The following is a 22,622-nucleotide window of genomic DNA, read 5'->3' as shown; positions in this document are numbered from 1 at the left end:
CAGAAACATTACAGGAAAACGGCAATAAAAAGGAGATTTGAATATCCGCCTGTTATAGGAGTGTTACGATGATCATTAGTAAAGATTAATGTTATATCTGCAGTTTAGCAGGCTGACTTTTTGCCTCTTATCTGCATTATCCACAGGCTGTATGAGAAGCTTGGACGTTGTGGCGGGCTGTTAAGCAGAAGAGTCACTGCGAGCAGAGACACCTGATTGGCTAGACATCCGACCGGAAGTGCGTCTGTTTCCCAGCTGTGCTGAAAAACAAAACAAGACAAACTGCGACTGGTGAGTCAAACACAGCGATCTGCCTATAAATACATGACATCATGATAGCAGCTTAGAGTCGTTTCAAGACACGGTGACTGTGTGAAACGCTGTTAATCGTTTGGTTTCGCTGATTTAACGGAAGATGTGTGGCTGTGCTGAGCTCACGTGTTAGCTGTTGTTATGTAACACAGTCTAGCATGTCTCTGCTATTGTTTTGGTGCACTGATGCTGTACAGCTTCAGTCACGTTCTTACCTTATTATGAAGGTGGTATACATCTTTGTAGTTGATGATGATGTGCAGATGCTCAAAGCTTTTATGTTTACACAGCTGCAATTAAATAAACACACAGTTTCACAGTTTGTCAGTTTTTGCTGTCAGACCTTATGAAAAAATGGCCTCGGCATATTCTATCGTTTTTTAAAATCCACTAGAGATGCCTCTTTCATTCTATGTCCATTTGTTTTTGCAGAATGAGAGACTACAACCACAGCTGTACATGGTTGCAGGCAATGTGTCAACTCCAATGATCAGATTAGAATGATATCAGTGCTCCACAATAATATAAAATAATTCCCCTTTTGCATTAAAAGTAACCTTTGTATAACATGGCACGAAGCTGAGAGATTATTTATGGATAGAAGAGTCTATGTTTAAAGGGATGTTTTGATTTGATAATAATGGTATACTAATATTTTCTTGGAAAATCTTGGCCTATCTATAAAATCATATACAGTAACTGATACATTAAAATCAAGCATTTAGATCAAACAATGTAATTGCTGCCATAAAGTGTCCAGCTCATTTTTGCACGTTCAATCACAATTCAAAAATATTATAGTGGTAGAAGTCACAACATTTCTCTTACATAAATGTATCACATGGTATTACATCCTTGTTAAACTATTATCTGATTTTGGAAATGTTGGATTCTACTATCACTATTGTTAGCCTGCACATAAAACCAATAATTACCAAGATCTCAAATTTGCTTGCTTTAACATCACGACAGAGTGTAATACTTTGAGACTCTTTCAAGTCAACATGGAATAAGCAACATTTCATATAGAATTGTTCACTTGACTTCACATTCAGCTTTATTATTATTGTCTTGGCTACTGTATTATCAAACGAAACCACATGTTTTTTTTTTGTCTCGTATCTTTGTTTTCCAGCACCATGATGGATGAGCTGGTGCAAGACCTGGTGTCGGCTTTGGAACAGACCTCAGAGCAAAGTAAGCTGGGGGAGCTGTGGCAGGAAATGGTCCTGAGTCCTCTGCACCAGCGCCGGCAGGTCCGCCGCAGCAGAGGCCGCAGACGCTATCGTCAATCTTCCCTCTATCCTATGCAGCACAGACGCTGTTGGATTGAGGCCTCGGAGTCCAGCTTAGACGAAACTAAAGGAAACAAGAAGTCTTCCTCAACCCTCGCAGCCTCCGTGGCCAACTGCAGTGACTCTGACGACGTGACTCCAACCAACCGATGGCGCTCTGTAATGAGAGGCCCGGTCAGAAATAGGCAGCCCTCGTGGCCAGAGTCCGACTCCTTCACCGAGAATAATCCAGGACGGCAGCTCAGGAGGAGGAGGAAGGTCAAACGTATGACCTCAGATGTCACAGTTAGGTTGCAGCAGAAGTTAAAGGTTTCCAGTGTAGATGGGAAAAGAAGACAGAAGCCGTCCAGGATGCAGCATCTGGCGGGATCCAAGAAAAGGTCTGGCAGTTGGGTGGCAGCAGACCGACCGACTGAAGGAGCCCGGCTGATGGGGAAGGAGTGCTGGAAGAGAAAGATGGCCAAGGAACACAGAGATGCTGCAGATGAGAACATGTCTGAAGGGTAATGTCAGATTTTATTTTCCACAGTAGCACCAGTCAAACGTTGGCCTCTATTTAGGATTATACAATTTCTTTAGGTAAGTTATTTGTGAAAAATAAGCAAATCCAGTTTTCAAAAGCCTGCATTTAATTTACTGAACTGCCACAAGCAAAAATGTTAACCTTGTCATTGTTTAAAAAGTCAGGATTAAAACCATTCTGAAAAAGGAGCTCAAAACTCTAAAAGCCCTTTTTACCCTTTAAATGGAAAGTTACCAAGGCAGTTAAACCCATAACATAAAAGTCATGGGCATAACTACTATCAGACAGGAGCAATTAAACATGGCGACATTTAAGATGATCTATGCTTCCTGTCTTCATCGAGCCACTTGTCAATATTCAGCATGTCCTCAACCAAACCAGGAAAAAGTATCACAATCATATCACTCCACTTTAAAGTATTGAGTTGACATTAAAAATGAATGATAGAGTCTCTTCATCCTCATTTCCTATAGCTGAAATAATCACCAGGGAGGGATCTTTGATAGTTATGCCTCCGGGCATCTGCCAGCTCATTATTTCCTTTCCAGCAATATTGTCACAAATAAATAAGGGACTTGGTGCGGTATTGATTTGTTTTGAAATGAATTCCTTTCTTTGGCCGAGTAATTAAAGCTCGGCCTGTCCCAGTGTCCCTGAATGCACCCTCTTGTGTGCATTTTATTTAGCAAAAGTAAATGTGTCTAAACTGGCAACACATGTATGTTAATACACTGAAGCAAATATTAAAATATATTTTAGATTTTAAAAGACTCTGTAACAATTATATTTACAATTAGTCTTTTGAACAATGGTAAAGCTAAAAAAAAAAAAATCTTTACATTTTATTTTGACAAAGCAGCAGTCTCAAACCCAAGTGCATTCAATTAATAGCACCTTTTAACAAAAATTGTATCGTAAAGTGCTTCACATAAGATGTAATATACTACAATAAGTTATATAATTCAGTTTGGATTAAAGTGGTGGACATGCTGCTATTGCTTTTAAGGATAGTCATACTTTAAATATATATTATTTTCAGAATTTATAAATGGTGGTTCTGCATTAAATAACTATCATGTATAGTCGACTGACCAATCGACATCTATTACGATGATTGAGTTTATTTGTATTATTATTATTATTATAACATGCAGTAACATTGACTTTAAGCCTTGGAGTTCCCATTGTTCACATCTAGTCATGCTCCTGCACAGTAATTCCTTTGCTGATCTCATTATCTGTTGATCTATAAAACCTTTAGAAGAAGAGGAAGACACTTGGAGTAATGTGTAATGGGACAGACAGAAGGCTTTACATCTTCTGGTTTAATTTGTGCTGACCTCCCTAGCCCCTAAACGGTACTTGTTTTCTTACTTTATGGAAAAATCAATAGCTGTTCTGACAGAAAACAGCTCCGGAGAAGAAACAAATGGGAACACCATGGTGTGCTGTCAATCATTTCCCACTTACACAACGCCAACGCCCTTGATTGCTGCTCAGTAGACTGCCACACTGAACCGAGGGCTGAACAATCTGATGGTTAAGGCTAAGGATACGAGCAAATGTCAGCATTGATGAAGGGTTGACAGTGGTACAACAGCAACATTTATACTCAGAGAGTGTACAGCCCATTTAATGTCACACACAGATGCCATTGTTGAAATGTCTTTTGAAGCACTAGGACTTCTCTGGTCTCCATTCATTCCATTAACCTCCTTCATATGGAGTGTCTGGTCTCTCAAAACATGCCTCTCCTCAAGGTCACTCCATTTACGCGCATACTGAGCAGAGCGTTGCCTTCAGCCACCTAAGTTCAAGGGGAGCAGATGTTGGCAGCTCCAGTTGGGCTCCACATCCTTGATTAGAGCTGGCCCAGCCTGCTGGCAGTGAGGCCACCTGGCACCCAGGCTGGCTCAGCAAGCAGGCCTCACCTGTGGGTAGACGCCGTTTCGGGCTCAGTCTCCGTCTCCAGCTGCGAGCTGCTACCGCTGATGTTGACTTCAACCCGGCCTCCAGGAAAAACAAAGCGTCTTTTCCCACACTTCGCTGTAATTTATATTTTGAAAAGTATACGAGGAGTTTTCGGTGCAGCATTTGCCGAAGTTAATTTTCATAAATCTCTGAGACTAATCCAATTACTGCAGCTCAGGGATGGTGGGATAACCTTATAATCAGACACCCATGGAAGAGGGCATGGATTTGGGTTGGGGCGGCTTGTTTGAAGAGCCCACAGATCCATTGTTATCAGCGCTTTGCCCCCCTCCGTCTCTGCCTCTTCTTTTATTCCTCTGCAGAATGAGCCCGAGCTCAATAAATGGCGGCTAGCCTGTAATCTCTGTGCAAACTGCTCTGCCTCTCCCAGGAGTTGAGGATTATATCCTAATGATTAGTGCTCATCTGGATACTGTGTTTTGCTTCACCTCTTCGGCTTGTAAAGAGACAATAGGACCATGTGGGGACTTGAGTTCAGTTCTAAAAACACAGCAGTGCACTTTTTGTTGTTGCCCTTGCCTTTGTTTCACCATGGACATATGGTATTTTATGTAATTAAGACTTATTTGCTTTATAGCACCTAATCCACAATAGAATACTTAATGGCAGGGGAGGTGGTATTTTGTGTGTCAGCCAAAGACAAAGTTTGCCCAAATTGTTTGTCAACTTTTCTCAACAAAGGTCACTGCTGATAAAAGAAGAGGTGTTTCTTTTGGTCCCAAGAAAAATGGGGGTCTCAATTATTCATTGCATTAATTAGGCAGTACTTAATGGAAACGGTCTCACACATCGGCCCTGTGCTGCTCCAAGCGACATCACATTACACCTTTAATACGTATAAATACTTAATGGCTGTCTTTAATTAATTGTGTATACCTGTTTCAAACTTTGAACAAAATCCCTTCAGTAAGAACACTTTTTTACCAAAGTTACCTATATGGGAGAAGCACCACTGCTGGTTGATTGTTGTTCCTAATAAAGGTTTTTGTAATGAAGCATAAAATCGAAAATGGTTGTTTTTGTAGATCCTGTGGCTGTGTCCTCTAGTGATGTGGGAGAGTTGTGTGCTCCAGATGTCAGCCAGTGTGTCCAGAGGTGGGGTACAGCTGAGCAGAGGCCTGGGGAGTCAGTCTGGAGAGATGGGCTGAGTGGGGGGGGTGGGGGGGGGGACAGTTCAGGACTGCTACGCCCGGCATCCTCCAGATTCCCCGGAGAGGCCTGCTCCCTCTCACATCTGCTTCTTGTGGATGTGAAAGGAGATGGTGCGCGACCATCTGGTCAGGAAGACGCACAGGCTGGACGGACGATTTCTGATCTTGCCTTCACTTGCAGGCCTCTGCAATATGGGGAAGCACGGTATCAGCGCATATCTGACCCTCCTGCTTTCTCCTATGAGCAAGGTCAGCGATGAAAAACAGGAAGCAAAATGCAAGGCAATCATAAGCATCAGTCCCCCCTCCCTCTCATAAAGTAAAGAAATTAGCCCAATTAAAATGTAGAGCTGGCATGAATGTATATCTTTCTTCTATTCTACAATCTACAGGAATGTTTACAAATGTCATTGTCCTTAAATAAATAAATATTTGTCGTCTTTTTTTAAGAGATTTCAAGAAAATGGTAATGTAAGCTTTTGTTATGACACTCCAACAAGAGTAGTACAGTGCATTTGTCGGGGACTATTTTCACCTGCGGATCAATACACATTAGTGAGCCTTTATGGCAGCAGTGCAACATAAACTGTATCAGAATGACTCATAATAGATTTCTTCAAAATCAATTGATGTGATATCTCTTTTTAGCTCTTAGGTATTCAGAAGAAAATGCTTTGGGAGTAAAAAACTGTTGACATATGTTTGTTAGAAGTAAGGAATGACTGCATTGTGACATTGTTTCAGAGAGAGGAAATCCTTTTTTTGTCCCTCTATGTTGGTCCCCCTGCACCCCTCCCCTAAACCCCCATGGTGACCTTGGGGTGTCTGGAGGTCCCAGTTCAAGGTGGCTGAGGTGTGAGAAAGGCAGGGAAACCCAGGGTGGTCTGGGGTAGCAGAGGGTGTGGAGGCAGTGTAACAGGGGTTGGCCTGGGGGTGTGGAGAGGAGCAGGGAGGGAGCAGAGGAGGCAGCGAGTGGTGGCAGCCCACACAGCAGATGTTGGCCAGTTGTTGTGAGGAAGCAGCATGTCTGTGGGCCGCTCTGTGTGTGGGGCACACCCAGAGGGAGGGGCGGGCAGGGGAATGTGTTTCGCTCTCCTGTCATCCTCCACAACGCTGGCCAGATTAGATTGGAGCTGACAGCGGAGGATATTCAATTAGATTGTGCATGTCACTCAGTGGCTTCGATCAGAGCCTCTCCTCATGCCTTTGTGTTCGCTATCGCAGCGAGGGAGAACACGGCACGCTCTGTCTTTTTGTGTCATTTACATTTATGTCGACCTCTAGATTTTGACTTCTCCATTATTTTTTATAAGTGAATGTTAAACATCGACATCACAGGGACATGTACATTTCTGATTCACATTGTTCATTCTTCAAATGCTTAAACACTTTCCGACCTAAAGAAGCCATCAGGTTTAAAATGACAAATAAAAAGAGTCCTCAGATGTCACTGATAGTAAAGAAACAGCCGATCATTTACATGTGATGTTTCTCTTCTTTTGTTTTTGCAGGGAAACCAGCAGCACATGCAGCAGTGACCCTGGCCTGTTCACCAATGATGAGGGGAGACAAGGTATTTAAAAAAATCCTAATTTTAGTGTATGGTGGGAACAATTTTACAGCGCGGTTCAATCAAGTAAACGCTTTGATTCTGTGTATTTGGAGCTCACAGGTGAAACGTTCATGATCTGGGAGATAGATACCCTCCCCGACTCTGAGGGAATGCTGGGGCTGGAGAGGGAGGTTTCCATACAATGGGCTGGTTGCTGGGCACCCAGGCGACTCTAATAAGACGTTGTCATGTCGTGTTAATGAGCGCTGAAGCCTTTGCTAATCTCATTAGCTGTGGTGGGGCCAGGCGGCCTCTGATTTAACAGTTGTCACTACACCTTGACTGTGAGAGGCATGCTTCCTGCGTGCTCTTTGCTGACTGACAGGTCTGAGAAGAGCTCGCTGTCTGGGGACCAGACTGGTTGGTAGCGTGTAGTTAAAGGGGAAGTTTACCCTAAAAAAAAATACCCAGTCATTATTGAAGCAGGGGGCAGGCTAAATAAGATTTATTTGTTTTGAATGTGTAAATAGAGTTGTGTTTTGAATGTGAATTGATTTTCTTTTCTTTTTTTTCTTATGTTGTGCACCATCATGAGCGGAACAAAAAAAAAAAAAATGAAGCACCAATCTGTCCTTCAAATCTCCACTCCTCAGGATCACCAAACAACAGCTTCTTCTAATCTATAGCATAGAATGTATTGTTGATTACATTTCTTCAAACAGCTCATCCTGTATTACAAGTGTTTTGGATAAATATTAACCTCCTTTCTCCATCAATGTCCTCAATCAGTAATCTTGTTTAAAGTCCAACAAAGTTATTTTGGAGAAAGCAGGGGTGCGGCTGAGGCATCTTAATGAAGTCTGCAAATATGCTAGAACTAGCGGCAGGCTGCAGCAGCATCATGCTAACCGATGCAACTTCCTCCCTGTCCCGTGTGCAGGCGATGACGAGCAGAGCGACTGGTTCTTTGAGGGGGACTGCGGCGTTGGGACGAGTGTAGCCAGTCTGCTGCCCGGCTGGGACTCAGACAGCCAGCTGGACAACCGCCCCCCTCCCACCTTCCTGCAACCTGCAAGGCCCCCTCAGAGAGGTATGCACAATGGTTTTGTGCATATAACACAATATTGCTTACATTAATGATGTACTAAACATGATTTTGCCACACAGGAAGATAAATGTGCGTCTTGTGGTTGCAGGGTATCGGTATCATTCACGCCTGAAGCGAGTGCCTGGCTCTGCTGCCTGCTGCATGAGGAGGGACAGGAGGCGGCTTCCCAGCAAGGTTAAAGCAAACAGGCATGTTCCTCTGCAGTAGGATACATTACTTACGGTCTTTGTGTCTTACTATGTATGTTTGATTTGTGTTTTACAGAGCCAGGGCATGCCAGTGTTTGTAGAGAGACTGCGACAATACTCCCAAGATCCTTACCAGAGAGAGTAAGATACTGCTTTTAACTAATTAAAAAAAGAAAATCACAACTCATGTGGTTTCATCATCATTATTTTGCACCTAGTGATTATACTCTGTTTGCTCCGTTTAGCTTTTGGCGGCCTCCTGTTGGAAAGCGAGACAGAAGCCAGGTACGTTGCCTTATAAGTCTGATTCACTACACTTTGTTCAGACTTGAATTCCAGACTCTAAATCTTATTGTTACTTTTAATTTCCAGTTAAACCCTTTGTGCCCATTACCTGTGTGTCCTGACATGGTGTCAGAGAGCTCCGGTCTCAGCTGTTCTTCCTCAATCTGCAGAAGCAGGTAGTGGAGGGCATTTGTAGGCTCTCAAGGGCCTATTGGAGACTCCATTCAGGAATTTTAATCAATCTGTCACGGAGCAAAGGTTGCTGTTTACTATAGATATCTTTGTTAAGCCACATTTTGCTGGAATTAGTGAATTCAAGGCACCTTTCATGTTGTTTAATATTCTATTTAATCAAATTCTTTGCAGTTGTATATAATACACACAGATGCCCATATTTCAATATCCTTTTCATGTCAATCGTAACCCATTGTGTTTACATTGGCTTGAATTTCTCATGGCTTGGGCTTTCACAGACTCAAATGCTGCGTAAGTAGTAAACGTGGTACAAACTGAGCATGCACATTGAGTTAGGTTGCAAAATAAACCAAATAAGCTTATTATTCACATTTAACATCCTATGCATGGACAAATTTGTATATGTTTTTGTTTGCTAAAAAGACATCCACAGACAAAAAGTACGGCATGCTGTCTTACACAGGGACTTTAGATATGTGTGGGGTCTGTACAAGAAGTCTGACAAAAGTTAAGAGTGTCAAACCATGTTTATCAGCATTTATTCTAGAATTAGTTCAGGGATGAAGTTGATAAAAGAGTGTTGAGTGTGTTTTGAGCTGTTAAAGTGGTCCCCAGAGTCTGAAGGACCATAAATAGGAGATAAGTGTTGAGGTCAATCCCAAAGTCTAAGACGAAGTGACAATAGACAGCTACAGTTCGATGCAGCTAAAACTTCAAAATTAAATAGTTTTCAAGGTCAGCGTTCCTTAGAAGAGAAATACTATGTGTTGACATAGTTGTAATGCAGTTTCAAATCCCTGCATTTCTGGGACTGCACAAAAAAATAAATAAAGAGGTTTATCCAAGAGATGTTTGTCAAAGCATCTCATCGCTCGCAGTCATCCCTGGATCTGTTGGATGTGCATGGGGGACCATTGAGGAGCCGCTTAGCCCCCTTGGCCTCGAGACTGTGGGACTCCTCATTGTATTGTTTCCACTTTGCCTATTTATGGTGCATTCTTAATTTTGTTTCACACACACACACACACACACACACACACACACACACACACACACACACACACACACACACACACACACACACTCCTTTTCCTCCCTCTCTCTTGGGTTAGTTCACAGAGCGCTCCAGCACTCCTTGATGAGGGGCAAAAACACGACTGCTATGAAAAGCCCCCAACTTCTTAGGGCTTTCTTTTCTAAACTGGCCCTTTCTTCTCCACCTGAAAGGTTCCTTCAGATTCCAGTTTGAGGCATTGTGAATACTAATTTCTCTCTATTAAAAAGCCCTCATATCCCTGCCATGCTCTCATTTGAATGGCGGACTCAGGGGAGACCTCTTAATTCCTTTATAGTGGGATTCAAGACCCTTCACTTCAAAAAGTATAAATCATACTCCCAAATGAATGAGGGAGAGAGGGGGGATTGACGAGAGGGGCTTCTGATGTGTCCCGTTGGACGGCACAAGCTCAATCCATCTCCCCAAGCTGCTCAAATCCACTCTCCAGTGAGATGGAGGCTCTGTCCTCACGACCCAGCTCTGCATGCATCGCCCCCATTTATTTCCCCCAACTTCCTCCAAAACACACATTCACATGCAGACACAACACCCGTTACACTTATTGTTTTGCATGACAATGAGGAATGCTATAATTGCTCATGCCTGCTCTTAACAAACTTTAAAACGCCCTCTCCTGATCTCACTTCACTATATTTTCATTTCTATCCGAGCTTCTAACCCGCTTGATCGATTCCTAGCGCTGAGCTCCCATACATCTGACTTTTCTTTGTTTCCAAACACCCTTGAGAGAAAGTGTTTTCTCTGTGGGCAGAGTGTAAGCATTAATCTTGTATGGCGGCCAGGTTGAAATGATACTGTATTAATAAAAGCTGTCATCTCCTGTTTGCCGCCAGTTGACGGCGACAATCAGAGATTTGATGTTAAGTGATAAAGGCTGTTTGAGGTTGCATGCTGTTTATCCTCGTATCGGCGTGAGAATAGACGCGATGCTTTGTGGGATTTGGCTGTAATGCTCAGAGCTGGCTGTCGCCTTAAAATGCATAACTGCCTCCCACCTGAGCCGGGCGGCAGCAGCTTTTATCTATTGACTTATTTATTTCTAAATGACACTTGCGCTGTGAGATAAATCATAGCCTTACGCCACTCTCTTCCCAGTTTTCATTTTAATTGTGAGATCTCGGTGTCAGCAGTTAGTATATTGGTGTGAGTGGCCTATTGATTATTGATTTGGAGTTATTGATTATGCTCCCTGGAGACCCTAATCCTTTCTGATTCATTTGAATACCTCTATTAATCTTAAGATCCTGCTCACACCTGAAGCACCATGTACCCTAATGAAAATAGATGGCCATTTTGTAACTGTGGCCCCTCACGATTTATTATTTTTAATTGATATATTTGCTTTTGGATGTGGGCGCCAAAATTACAATTGACCCTGTGTCAGGGCTGTTTTACTCTGTACCCTGAGGGACTGCACTGCATTTAAAAGTGTCTCATAGGACCTGAGAAATCCATCTTGGAGACTTTCCCCTCAGTGTCCTTGTGTCTTTGCCAGAATTGAGTTGTTTTTAGCCGTCTTCATTACATATTGTTTATTTTTTTCATTGCTTATTGCCCCTGAGTCAATCTTTGTTTTCTCATCACAGTTTCTGTATATTTAGGGACAGAACAACTGGGCAACATCTGTCCTGCTGTTATAAACTGATGAAGTAACAGATGTTAAATAATAAAAACAGTGTTGTGCATTTTTTACCACTTCCCTCAGTTTTACACGGAGCCGTGTAACATGCTTATTAAAAGCCTTTGGGTTGTGCTCTGAGATGAATGGTGTGTTTTGGCTTGGTTAATGAGCCAGCTGATGGTATTCTCATGTTTGATTAGCATTGTGCTGAGCGTCTCGGTGGGCTCCTGTCGGCCCCGCAGCGGCTCTGCCTCTGAGCTCTCATAGGGCCCTCGCCTCCCTTCAGGCTGCAGGGGCTCCGGAGTGCTTCGGACTCGGTGTAATGAGGGAAGAGATTGAGGGATGGACCTCCACACATTAAGACCAAATGCATCAGGGTATTACTTTTAATACCGCAGGCGTGCCTCGTGAAATAATGCGACATTTAAGCGGGGATCGATTTTGGAATTAAAAAGTTAGTTTGCAAAGATTTACTGTGGGGAGTTCAATGCCTGAGCTCTTTATCAGGGGCGCAAATGGCTGGTTATGTGCTGTCCGACAGAGCTACGATTGAGGGATCGATAGGCGCGTGATTTACTAACTGGAGTACAGGTAATCAATAAGTATAAAAGTAAATGAAATATGCATTACTGGGATTTTATTAGAGAGGGGTAGCAGGGAGAGAATAACGGTCAGGCCATTTATTTTTATATCTATTGATTATACAACATAGAGACTTCGCTCAAAGCATGCCCCGCACAGCTCTCGACACCCCGCGCCTGCACACCCGTCATGTGATTTATGGTTGTTGAGGTCATGGAACACGCTGCCTGTTATAAGGCTGCCCTGACGGGGCCTTATTGTAGCATGTGCCTGTTAGGGTTGTGAGCTTTATGTAGCTTGCCGTCCAAGAGGAGCGCCGCTGGTTAACAAGAAGCATTGTGCTGCATGAGCCTCTGTTGTTTTGCAATCTGTCATGAATTCATTTTTACAAGTTGTAATTATTGGCGTTTTCAAACAGCTTGCCACATTGTTGTTTAAATCCTCTCTGAGATGCAGTTTAGCTGTGTATAATAAGCAGAACGTGCAAGAGTTCAACTAAAATGTTTTTTTTTCCTGTCATATCTTACTGTAGCTCCCTCACACTCCAACTCTCTTTTACCCAATCTGTCCCCCTCCTCCCATACACACAACATCAGCTGCCCCCCCCCCCACCCTTTCCCAGTGATGGAACGGACCTTGACCTTAACTTTACATTTCTGAAGTCAGGGCTATTAAGCTGGTGGGGGGGCTTTTCCTATTTCAGGGCTCCTGACATATGACACAGGAGGCCCGGAGCAGGTGTAATTTGTTTATGTGAACTCTGCAATGACTCAGCCACATGCACCCCAGCACCTCTCCTCATCCAATATTCCATCTGCTGAAAATATGTATTAATGAAGAAAAATTAAGGTGGGGCCAAGATATGCATCGTCCTGTAAACTGCCGTGTTGGCGAATGTGCTTCGCTTGCGTTTATCGACTTTTATGGAATTATAACATTTTTTACACGTTTATGTGTAGAGAGGTATTGTGAGTAACGTTTGGGCTCTCTGTCTGTGTCCCCTCAGGCAGACTGATGTCTCCTGTGCATACCAGCACCGCAGTGACATCAGGAGGAGGAAAACAGAAGCGGTGTCCGTCACAACATCAGGTATCACCCTCCACACATACTAATGAATCTCTGGCTTACTCGCCACTCGCTTATATATTTGTAGATATCTTGAGTAAAGACATCTAAAGGATACCTAAAATAAGAGAGTTTGAGGTATCATTTCTGTAGCTTTGTGCTTTTAGCAGTGTTAGCAACAATGTGGGTCTGACGGATTTTTTTTTATAACAACTGGATAGACTTCTGTGACATTTTGTTTAGTCCATAATAGTAGCTCAGAGGATGAATCCTAATGGCTTTCTTTATCCCCTCACTTTTCTAAAGCCAACATGATGTGTTTTTTTAGGGAAATATCTCAACATGAATTGCCATGAAATTTGGTAAGGGCCTTCATGCCCCTCTGAAGATTAATTCTTGTCATTTTGATTGTAATTAAATGTATCACCATCTCCACCCACATTTCAAATCAGTCCAAACCATTTTCCAAACTGAAGACATCCAATGCATTACTGATTCATTATTTATGCTTTTGTTAGGAAATGAGATTTGTTTTGCGCTAGGGTCAGGATGTTGGGGGCATGTTTTTTTCACATTTTTTAATGATGGCATGACAGAGAAACATCAGATTACACCTGTGTATTGAATAGGCAACACTTTTTCATTTACTGGGATAACTATGAAGGTGTAGATGGTAAACAAACCTGCCATACATGAGCTTGTGAGCTTTATGATTGAGCATATTAATATAACTCTTAAAGCACCACTCCTAAATGCAGTTGACCAGAGCCTAGAGCCTAGTCAGCAGAGGTAGCATGGATGTATAGCTTTTTGTTTAAAGAATATTTAGTGAGTTAACAGGAGATGAAATTGTGAAGTTAGACTTGTTTAAACATTTTACATTTGGAGTTTCCTGCTTAAAGCAAAATGCAAAGAGAAGAGATGTAGAGTTCACCCTACTGCAGGTGGCAGCGAGCAGCAGCCGCTGTGTCTGTTTGGACCGGTGGAGCTGCCTTTTTTCATTAGAGTCATGGCTCCAGGCCTTGTGTCTTTGCCGGATTGAAATCTGAATTGGTTTGTCCACCTTTTTCCTCTGCGTCCTCTCCCTGTGCTCCACTCCTGCAGCTGCTGTTTGTCATTTAAATAACAAATGCTGGTAGTTCCATGATTTAGTGAGGGGTGCAGGCCTCTGATGTATATTAATATTGTCACACAGTGCACTGTACCAGAGTCCATCATTCATTTGGATAAAAGAGGTGGAATTTAAAAACAGCCAATGCTTTACTTAGGTACAGATTGCATCCATGTATTGCACTGAGTGATGGAACGGCCAGCGACTCTGTCCTTCACCTCCCCAGCGCTGATCCACTTCCCATAAAAATAAAAAAAGATTCACCCCTGGCCCTTAAGGACCCCTCATATTCAACATGCAGAACGAAGGGGCATCCCTCAGTTTAGGACAGTTGACAGACCCTATTGTTAAAGGTTTAAGAGGGGGGGGAAATAAATGTATCAAATCTTAAACAAAACAGGTTAATTTTTCCAAAAATCCAAATAAATGAGTGTCGTCTTTGCAAATCCTGCAGTTTACAAATGATCACTGGATAATTTTTGTCTGATAGGGTATTTTCTAATGTGTGTTTTCCCAAAATAAATACTGCTGTGTCTGCTATTTCATTGTGTGTTTTGGATTAAGAGACTCCAAGATGATCTGTTTCCTATATTGCATAGAAGAAGGGTCCCTGATTGGCACATCCCCCTCAGCCCCGTTCAAGGTGTTTTCTTGCTTCTTGATTCTAGTGCCCCCTGTCCACCATGATTTATCATGCATCCCCTGTCGTCCAATGTCAGTTTCTGCAGCTGCAACTGCTCTGTATAAATCTTTACTTTGGCAGCGAGCTGCACCATGTCTCTCCTCAGTAATCTCACCGCGGCCAGGAGATGCACATTCACTCTGACAAGCTTTCACACTCCCTGTGTGTTGCAGTTCTGACATAAATCTGTTCAGAGACAAAATCAGATTCAGTGATTTGTTGAGCCAAGTTGTTCTCCGGTAAACATCTTGTTTGCATGTAAAGACTGTTTACTGCATTTAGAAAAAAGAGCAGCGCGTTGCTTTTAGTGAACACGACAGCCAAGACTTTGTTTGAGTTGGCCAGAGGAAGTGGATTGTTGTACGTGTTAGTGCTTGATTTGAAACTCTGAAATCAGGAGTGAAAATGGTCTTCAGCCGGAGGTGTCTTCCAGGTCTCCATGGGGAATTACTGAGGCGGTACCCAGCTGTTGCTTTCGTCTTCTTTCTTTACCCTTTTAGCACTTGCCGTGGAAGTGCTGAAGCTGGTTTGGGGAAAAAAAAAAAAACCAACACAACAACTTATCAAGTCAGGTATCTGTTTGGATTAGATGACCACTCCATTTGTCAGCCGTAAATTGCCCATTTTCTGCTTTTCTCACCACCGTCAATCCAACAATCCAACAATCCAACTCAATCCAACAAGTGCTTACTAGATTCTGAGACAAAGCATGCCCGTTCTCTGTTATACGTTATTGGATTTTGGAATTTATTTGGGATATTTGGAATGGCTGTAAATTGCATTATTTCAGAATTTTTGATAATTGATTGAAAATGTTGTGTTTGCAATAAGTAAATCATAAAATATCACCATGTTGACCATTGTTTGAGAAGAGAAATAAGTACATGTTGACAATGTAATAAACCAAACTCAAACTTATTCAGAGTGGCTTTATTTCAGAAAGAGTAAGAAATAAATAGGCAGGGTTTGAAGTCTGATTAACCTCATCAGTGTGTTATCTCTACGTGTTGGAAAGTGCCACATGTGGGTGCTCATGTTGAGGCCGCCCCCCCCCGGTCAGCCCTGCAGCCTCCCCTCATCATGTGTCTCCTTGCCCGAGCAAGACGGCTGTGTGACAGATCACCGGCGTCGGAGGCCCGCCGTGTTCCTGCCCGGCGGTCCGGCCCCCTCTCATTAATGCCCAGGCTGGTGCGAGGGCCGTATGGCAGCACAAGACAAATAACGCTACCACTCAGCCATCACTTCTGCTGACAGAAATGCAGCCCACCGCACTATTTCGCCCTCTCCGGCTCCACTCCGCACCCCGCTCGCGTCCTTCAAAAACCCCCTCCCCATCTCCTCCGTCTCCGACCTGCACCTGTCTGCGCTGCTCCACCAAATTCCACGTTGGTTGTTTGCCGTTGCTCGAGGCTGGGCTTAACACTGAAACCCACACAAGTTGACATAGTGTAGCCAGGAACCCGCTGTCATGGTAAACACCCTAATTGTTTTCTTTTTGTAAAGACAGATTTGTTTTGAGCAGCTCAGAGTCTGTCAGGGGCTTCTTGACTCTGCTTGCGTGTAAACCTTCTCACCGGGAGGTCTGATTTGAATGTGTCCTTTTTTTCAATTGGGAAAAGAAAGGTCTGTTAGTGTGTGTGTGTGTGTGTGTGTGTGTGTGTGTGTGTGTGTGTGCACGCACGAGAGAGGAAAGGAGAGCGAGCAGGAGAGAGAAACACAAAGGCTAATCATTAAAGAGCTATTCAGCCCCGTTCATTTAAGTGTGGGAATCAGCAGGCCCATTACTGTCAATGTGTAATTAGCTGATTAATAAACACGGGGAAGGGGAGTGCTCCAGGAAGGCCTGTAATGATTGTTTTTAGAGAGCATCACATGAGAGCTTATTAAGATGGTAAGATGGTTCCATTCAACCTCCCATTATCACCCACAATAAATGCATGTACTGTAATTCTCCCATTGACAGAAAACCTTTTTAATGCCTTTATCGACCTTGATGTAAAACCAGTTGAGTGTAAGTGTAGGTGTTCTGGCCGAATGAAAGTATGTTTTATTCATTCATCAAGTTTAATTGATCTTGTAACGTTCACATTAATGTACAAATATACTATAATTGTGATGAGTTGCTATATTTAAACGTTTTATGTTATTTACCTAAAACCTACAGACAGTCAGTGGTAGAACGTAACCAAGTACTGTGATTAAGTACCATTTTGAGGTACCTTAAGTATTTTTGTTTTCTGCTCCCTTATGGTCCTACTTCACGACATTCCACACATGCTAAGCTCCCAAAATACAATGTGTTGTTAAATATTAAACCAGTGTTCCCAAACCTTGGCTTGAGGCCAGTGTCAGATCACATGTTGATGAATTTCACCTGGATGCTTTTTTATGTAACTGTTAAAGTGCCAAATGCATTTATAATTTATGATTGATATATTTGTATTTCCTTACCCAATGAATCATCTCACAAACCCTCAGACTTATTTCAATTTTTATAACCTCTCCTACTGTAAGTTGGCCATTAAAAATAATACAGGACTTAAGCATGGCACACCATACAATACATTTCTAATATATGAGTGACAGGGGCCATTTTCCTGCAGAACGAGTATTTTTTCCTACCTGTATTGAACACATTTACAGAATAATGCTTTTATACTTTACCAAAACAGGATTCTGCCTGCAGGACTTTTTTTTGTATTGGTACGTTAGCATACTTTCAAGTACTTCTTCCCCGTATAATGAGCTTACCATGAGGAATACTGGTTTATTGATTAACTAGAATAATGTGGCTTCCCTTAAATAAGTACAACCAGGATTTACGTTGTGCATGAACTAAAGCTTTCACAACGTAAATCCAACGCTCTGTTGATCAGAATGTAAAAATGTGAACAAACAGCTTATCCAGATTGTGACCTTGACCTAGTATAGAGGTGAGTATCTGGTATGCCCAGTGCATGTACACACACCCACAAACTGAAAGTTCCCAGCCATTTCTGTGTATCTGTCAAATATGAAAACCACTGAATTTTGATCCAAGCCTTTGACTATGTTTAACCTGAGTGTTTGGGTTGAAACTCAGCAACGGTTAGTCATCGTTCCCTCAAGAAATATTAATCAATTATCTTGCCCGCCGGATCAGTTTGGGGAAGAAGTCATCTGGAAAGAGGCACAAGCAGATATAATGGGAAGGAGCAAAAGCACATGCCAGTGAATGCTGTAATGCCTAATCCTTTGAGACAGCCCAGAGCTACAATGTCACTTCTAGTTCCCTTGTCCTCTGCTCTGGGACTGCCTCACCAATGTCTTGTGTGACCGCCGCTAACTTTTTTCGGGGAAATCAGAAAAGATTTATTTATCTAGCATGTTAGGGAGGGGAATTGTTTTAGAGTTCCTCTGTCTTCTGCAGAAATTGGCCCCTTTTCTCTTTCAGATATTTCCCTTCAATTCCAGGAACAAAAAGCTTTAAGGTTGAGCCAGATCAAGAGAGAGAGGATGTTTAAAAAGAAAGGTAGTCAGTGAGATGTGAACGTGTGATGAATGGAGTTAAAAACATACAGCTTCCAATACTGCATAACTGGAGGTGAGGGAGTTAAGCCATAGGAGCAGCACAGATTGGCCTTTTAATAACCATGTCCACGAGTCATATGGGGCCAAATTGGATTTGGCTCACTTGACCAAAACCTCATTAATATTTAACCTATTAGAAGAGGATTGCTTCAAAGTTTTATTTTAATATACCTAAAACAGCAAGTGATCCATGAGTCGTGGACGAAATTTAATTTCTGTCCGAGAGGCTGTCCATTGAATCAGGAAAATGTGATTTATGTGAGTATCTTTTACTGTTTGTTCTCAGTGTTGTGTTACATGTCCAGAATATGATATGGGCTTTCTTTATTCTCTGCAGCAAGCAACCCATTTCACAAGGATCACCGGAGAGAAGAGGCACAGGGAGCCAGTAACACCTCAACCCTAGTGGGACCAAGAGCACCAGGTTCACAGAGTTTACCTTTCCCCCTTAGGGACTGCGAGGAACCTGCACGGGGCTGGACAAGCACACTGAAGTGACAAATGAAAAGATATTGTGCCGGCGAATGAAAAGGCCTCTCTTGCTGCACAAACTATATAACAAAGGAAAAATACAAAGCACATCATTACTCCTCAAATCAGCATGTTATTGCTAGATCCAGTCTTTTCAGGTATTGTATTAAGCATGACAAATGTTAATGCAATCAAGCCTTGTTAAGCCATCTCCTCAAAGCAGCTTCAAGAGGCTCCTCGTTCCATTGAAGACTGGACGGCTCCTCCTGTTTCCACACACTGGCTCCAGGGCCACCTGCTACCACACAATCCGACAATTATGTCCACTGTAGTAGCGCGGCGTTTGTCAGCGGGAACACTGGGAGGATGCTGTGGTCAGGTTTATGGCACGAAGCTACTGTAGCTGCGAGACAGGAGAGCATCAGAATGTTTAGCTACCACATGCTGCTACAGGGTTCAGAGAGCGACCACCGGTAGAGAGCCACACAAAGTACAGGGGTCCGATTAGCATGGTTTTGAAAAGCTACAGTTTGTACAAAGGTGCTCATTAGCACAACACAGAGGGAGCGTAGCCTGCGTCCTCTGAGGGCTGCTTTTGTTCTCTATAGCCTACCTTCAGCATTTAAATTTCCCCAAATGTGTGTAAGTTCAAGGCCAGCTGCAAACCTGTTTGAACAGTGTGTTTTTCAGGAGAGGTGGAGAAGTGGGGACAGTGGAAATGAGATGCAGAAGCTGTTGAAAATGGGAAAGGAGAGTTGTGCACTGTATGTTCACCTACCCTTGGGGTATACATTTCCCTGAATCTCTCGTCATCAGATGCATTAAAAGATCAATGGCATACAGTGAGATCAAACACGAGACTCACAGAGCTGATAAACAAGCCGTATACATTCTCTTATACATATTCTCTCCTGGGGTTTGACATTTCAATATAAAGTGTGTTTTTTAAGGACATTTTAAGAGACACATCAGAGTGAATTTGTGCAACAGTTTTTAAAACTCTTATCTGAAATCTTTCCCAACACCAAAAAGGCAAAGGTATGCACTTTCCATAATGATTGCAAGATGCCTTTATAGTAGAACGATCCGCATTATCATCAGCCACATTCTGCATGTCTTCTCAGACACTTTAAAGCCTTCTCTGAGAGAAGGATCGCATTTAGTAGAATGAGATTTGCCAATTAACGTGAGTTATACGTCCGCAATAATCCGTCTGAGAAGGCTTTATGTGATCATGTTGGCCAGGGATGACATTTATAAATGCTGTGTGTGCACACTCGTCTAAATGGATGCCTCACACAAGACATCCTGCCACAGGAATCAGTCAAAGTGTTGAGGCAAAGAGGACACACACGCACGCACACACACCTGGCTACAGCTGCTGCAGCTTGACCAAACAGTCCAGCAGCATAGTGGGATATTCACACGTCACAAATACGTGAACCACATTCATAATCTGAAGTTTTTTATGAATACATTGGTTTCGTTTTTAAGACATATGCCTCTGGACACATTGACAGGTATTGACTGTGTAGTGTTTTAGGGAGAGCTTCCCACCATTCCCTTCATCAGTCTGTGTTTTGGTGCCAAGGCATTGACAGGGCAGGAAGAAGCATCTGTTCCATTAGTAGCAGGAGGGGAAACACCTCTCCTGCCTCTCTGGTAATTAGAAGTCCCCATAATGACATCTCAGCCAGACTGTAGGCCCCAAAATGTATTTCTAAGGGCCAGGAAGTGGGGGGAAATGGCTTCCGCAAAGCCAGTCAATTGCCCTGTTACAGTTAAGGAATCCAGCAAGCCAGTACCACTCATATTTCATCCCAGGTAAAGATTACCTGTCAGGCCCATGGGAGATGTATTGATCTGTTTTCCTTTTTCCGCCAGCAATCACCTGACAAAGGCACCTAGGAGGCGAGTGAATGAGTGATGCCCGGTCTGTGTGCTCCGGTGTAGTGGCTGCTAGTGTCCACTGATGGGGGGAGAGGTGTTGAGGAAGGAGGAGAGATAATGCAGTCATAAACTCTGTTTGAACCTCCTCTATATGCACACGGGGCAGCCCCTTGGTCCTCGGGTCACAGGTCAGTGGGAAATTAGCTTTTTTTTTGGGGCTCCTTTCTTATCAATGGCGTTTGTTCTCTCTGTGTAGTGATGATAGAAACACATGCAAAAGAGGCTCTCTGGTTCCTGCTGACAAATGCATGTTGCGAGTCACCGTAGTTCAACTCACTTTGGGTTTCAAAAGTGACGCTGTTTGATCTGGGCACCTTTCTTTTCACAATAAAATCCATCCTTGTGTGGTCAGGGTTTCCTGTGATTGTCAGCATGGAGATGCTGCACTAACAATCTGTTTGACAATTATTTTTGGCAGCTAAACATATTTATATATTTGCCTTGTTCAGTGGAATGTCAGACTTGATCGTATCCATGAAGCCATGCATTTAAAGTGATTGCACTGTATAAAATGTGTAGTATTTATGATGTGATGCATAGTTATAGCTCCATTAATTGAGGATTTAGGTCGGAGGACATTAAATTAATAAATTCAATTTCATGATAGATAGTAGAGTAGATATGTCTCTTTAATTTTTTACTGTCGTATTTTTTAATTTCATTTACAAGGAATTAAATATATCTCCCTGATATCAGGGCTCTTAGGCAGCTATCCACATTTGATACGTAGTACAAATAGCATCTTATCTCGTAGGCTGTTATCTTCATATTTAATAGCAGTGGAGGCATGCCTAATTGCTTTGCAAATGATCTAAAGAGGATTACTCCTTCCTTAGAAAGCCTGCATGGTGTCACTAGATGTTAGAGAGACATGACAATGGTAACATTCAATCAAAGCTGCAGTGCAGCGTTTATGCAGTAGCTCTGTTTTCTATGAGGGTGTTGTTAGGTCTAAATAAGTATCAGCATGAGGTGGATACTCTGGTTTTTAATAAACTCTATACGAACAGGAAATGTGGACTCCTGCATAAGAAGTTGGTTGATGAAATTGTAGTTTTATTAATGTCTTTGTATTGTCATGTGTAATTTAAATCTTTTTTTTTAAATGATGTAATGCCATGTCATTTGTGATGTTTTAATCATTCCTACATGTCGTGAGTATTTACAGAAAAAAAATCTGCATTGTCTATTTATTTTAAATGCTGAAATGTGTGTGCAATAAATTAGTGTTGATGATTGTGCAAAATGCGTTTTTGAAGATGTTATTTGAAATATAGTATTGCAGTACAGGGCGACTGTAAACACTGGTTGATTACATGGTATGCAACATAGCCAATCCAAGCATCAGAAGGCTTAAAAGTATTTGAAACAAAAAAAACACTTTCTTTGAGACCTTCTTTTTCCCTGACATAGATATAAAACAGTATAATACATTATTCAATAATCAATAAGTTATATGATGCCACATTTGCGTACATTTTTCCAGTAAGCAACACATTCTTTAAAATTCTTGATTTGGAGCCACTCCACATTTTATTGGTTCTTTCTTGGCCCTTACTCCCTTCCACCAAGTAGTCTTTCCAGTAATATGGCTAACAAACAGACAAACAAACTGAGCGAAAACTACAAGAGGGAAGTATATCATGGCCTTTCTTCTAGTTTAGATAGCATAAAGGGCTGGACAGACTGAAGTACTATCCAATATTGCCATTCATAGAGTTGCCCTTGGCTAAAAGTACCTTTAGATTTTAAACTTTTGGTGAGAAAAAAAAAGCTATTTGAAGATCATGGGCTCAGGGAACAATGGAACACTTTTCACAATTTATAAGCTGAATAATTAATGAAGAAAAACAATCAACAGATTAAGTGATAAGGAAACTGATTGCTCCTT

The 22,622-nt window shown here is 42.3% G+C and overlaps 1 protein-coding gene across 1 annotated transcript; it reads left to right on the top strand.

Annotated features, from left to right (window-relative positions):
- Nucleotides 1–228: 228 nt before the first annotated feature.
- LOC134881996 (G patch domain-containing protein 2-like) lies at nucleotides 229–21,977 on the top strand. The gene is made up of 10 exons (XM_063909635.1): nucleotides 229–291; nucleotides 1,448–2,110; nucleotides 6,785–6,846; nucleotides 7,766–7,915; nucleotides 8,022–8,107; nucleotides 8,198–8,262; nucleotides 8,367–8,406; nucleotides 8,494–8,582; nucleotides 12,889–12,971; nucleotides 18,648–21,977. The coding sequence occupies exons 2-10, from the start codon at nucleotides 1,452–1,454 to the stop codon at nucleotides 18,806–18,808; spliced, it is 1,395 nt and encodes a 464-aa protein (XP_063765705.1). The 5' UTR covers nucleotides 229–291; nucleotides 1,448–1,451; the 3' UTR covers nucleotides 18,809–21,977.
- The last annotated feature ends 645 nt before the right edge of the window (nucleotides 21,978–22,622 follow it).

The sequence above is a fragment of the Eleginops maclovinus genome, chromosome 19 (assembly GCF_036324505.1).
Source record: "Eleginops maclovinus isolate JMC-PN-2008 ecotype Puerto Natales chromosome 19, JC_Emac_rtc_rv5, whole genome shotgun sequence".
NCBI classification, from domain to species: Eukaryota; Metazoa; Chordata; class Actinopteri; order Perciformes; family Eleginopidae; genus Eleginops; species Eleginops maclovinus.
Note: the sequence above shows the minus strand (reverse complement) of the source record. Positions and strands in the feature narration are given on the sequence as shown.

Coding starts and splice junctions, on each gene's coding strand:
- LOC134881996 (XM_063909635.1), top strand. CDS start 1,452: ATGATGGATGAGCTGGTGCAAGACCTGGTGTCGGCTTTGGAACAGACC. Junction 7,916..8,021: donor TGCAAGGCCCCCTCAGAGAG/GTATGCACAATG, acceptor TTGTGGTTGCAG/GGTATCGGTATCATTCACGC. Junction 8,407..8,493: donor GAAAGCGAGACAGAAGCCAG/GTACGTTGCCTT, acceptor TTTAATTTCCAG/TTAAACCCTTTGTGCCCATT.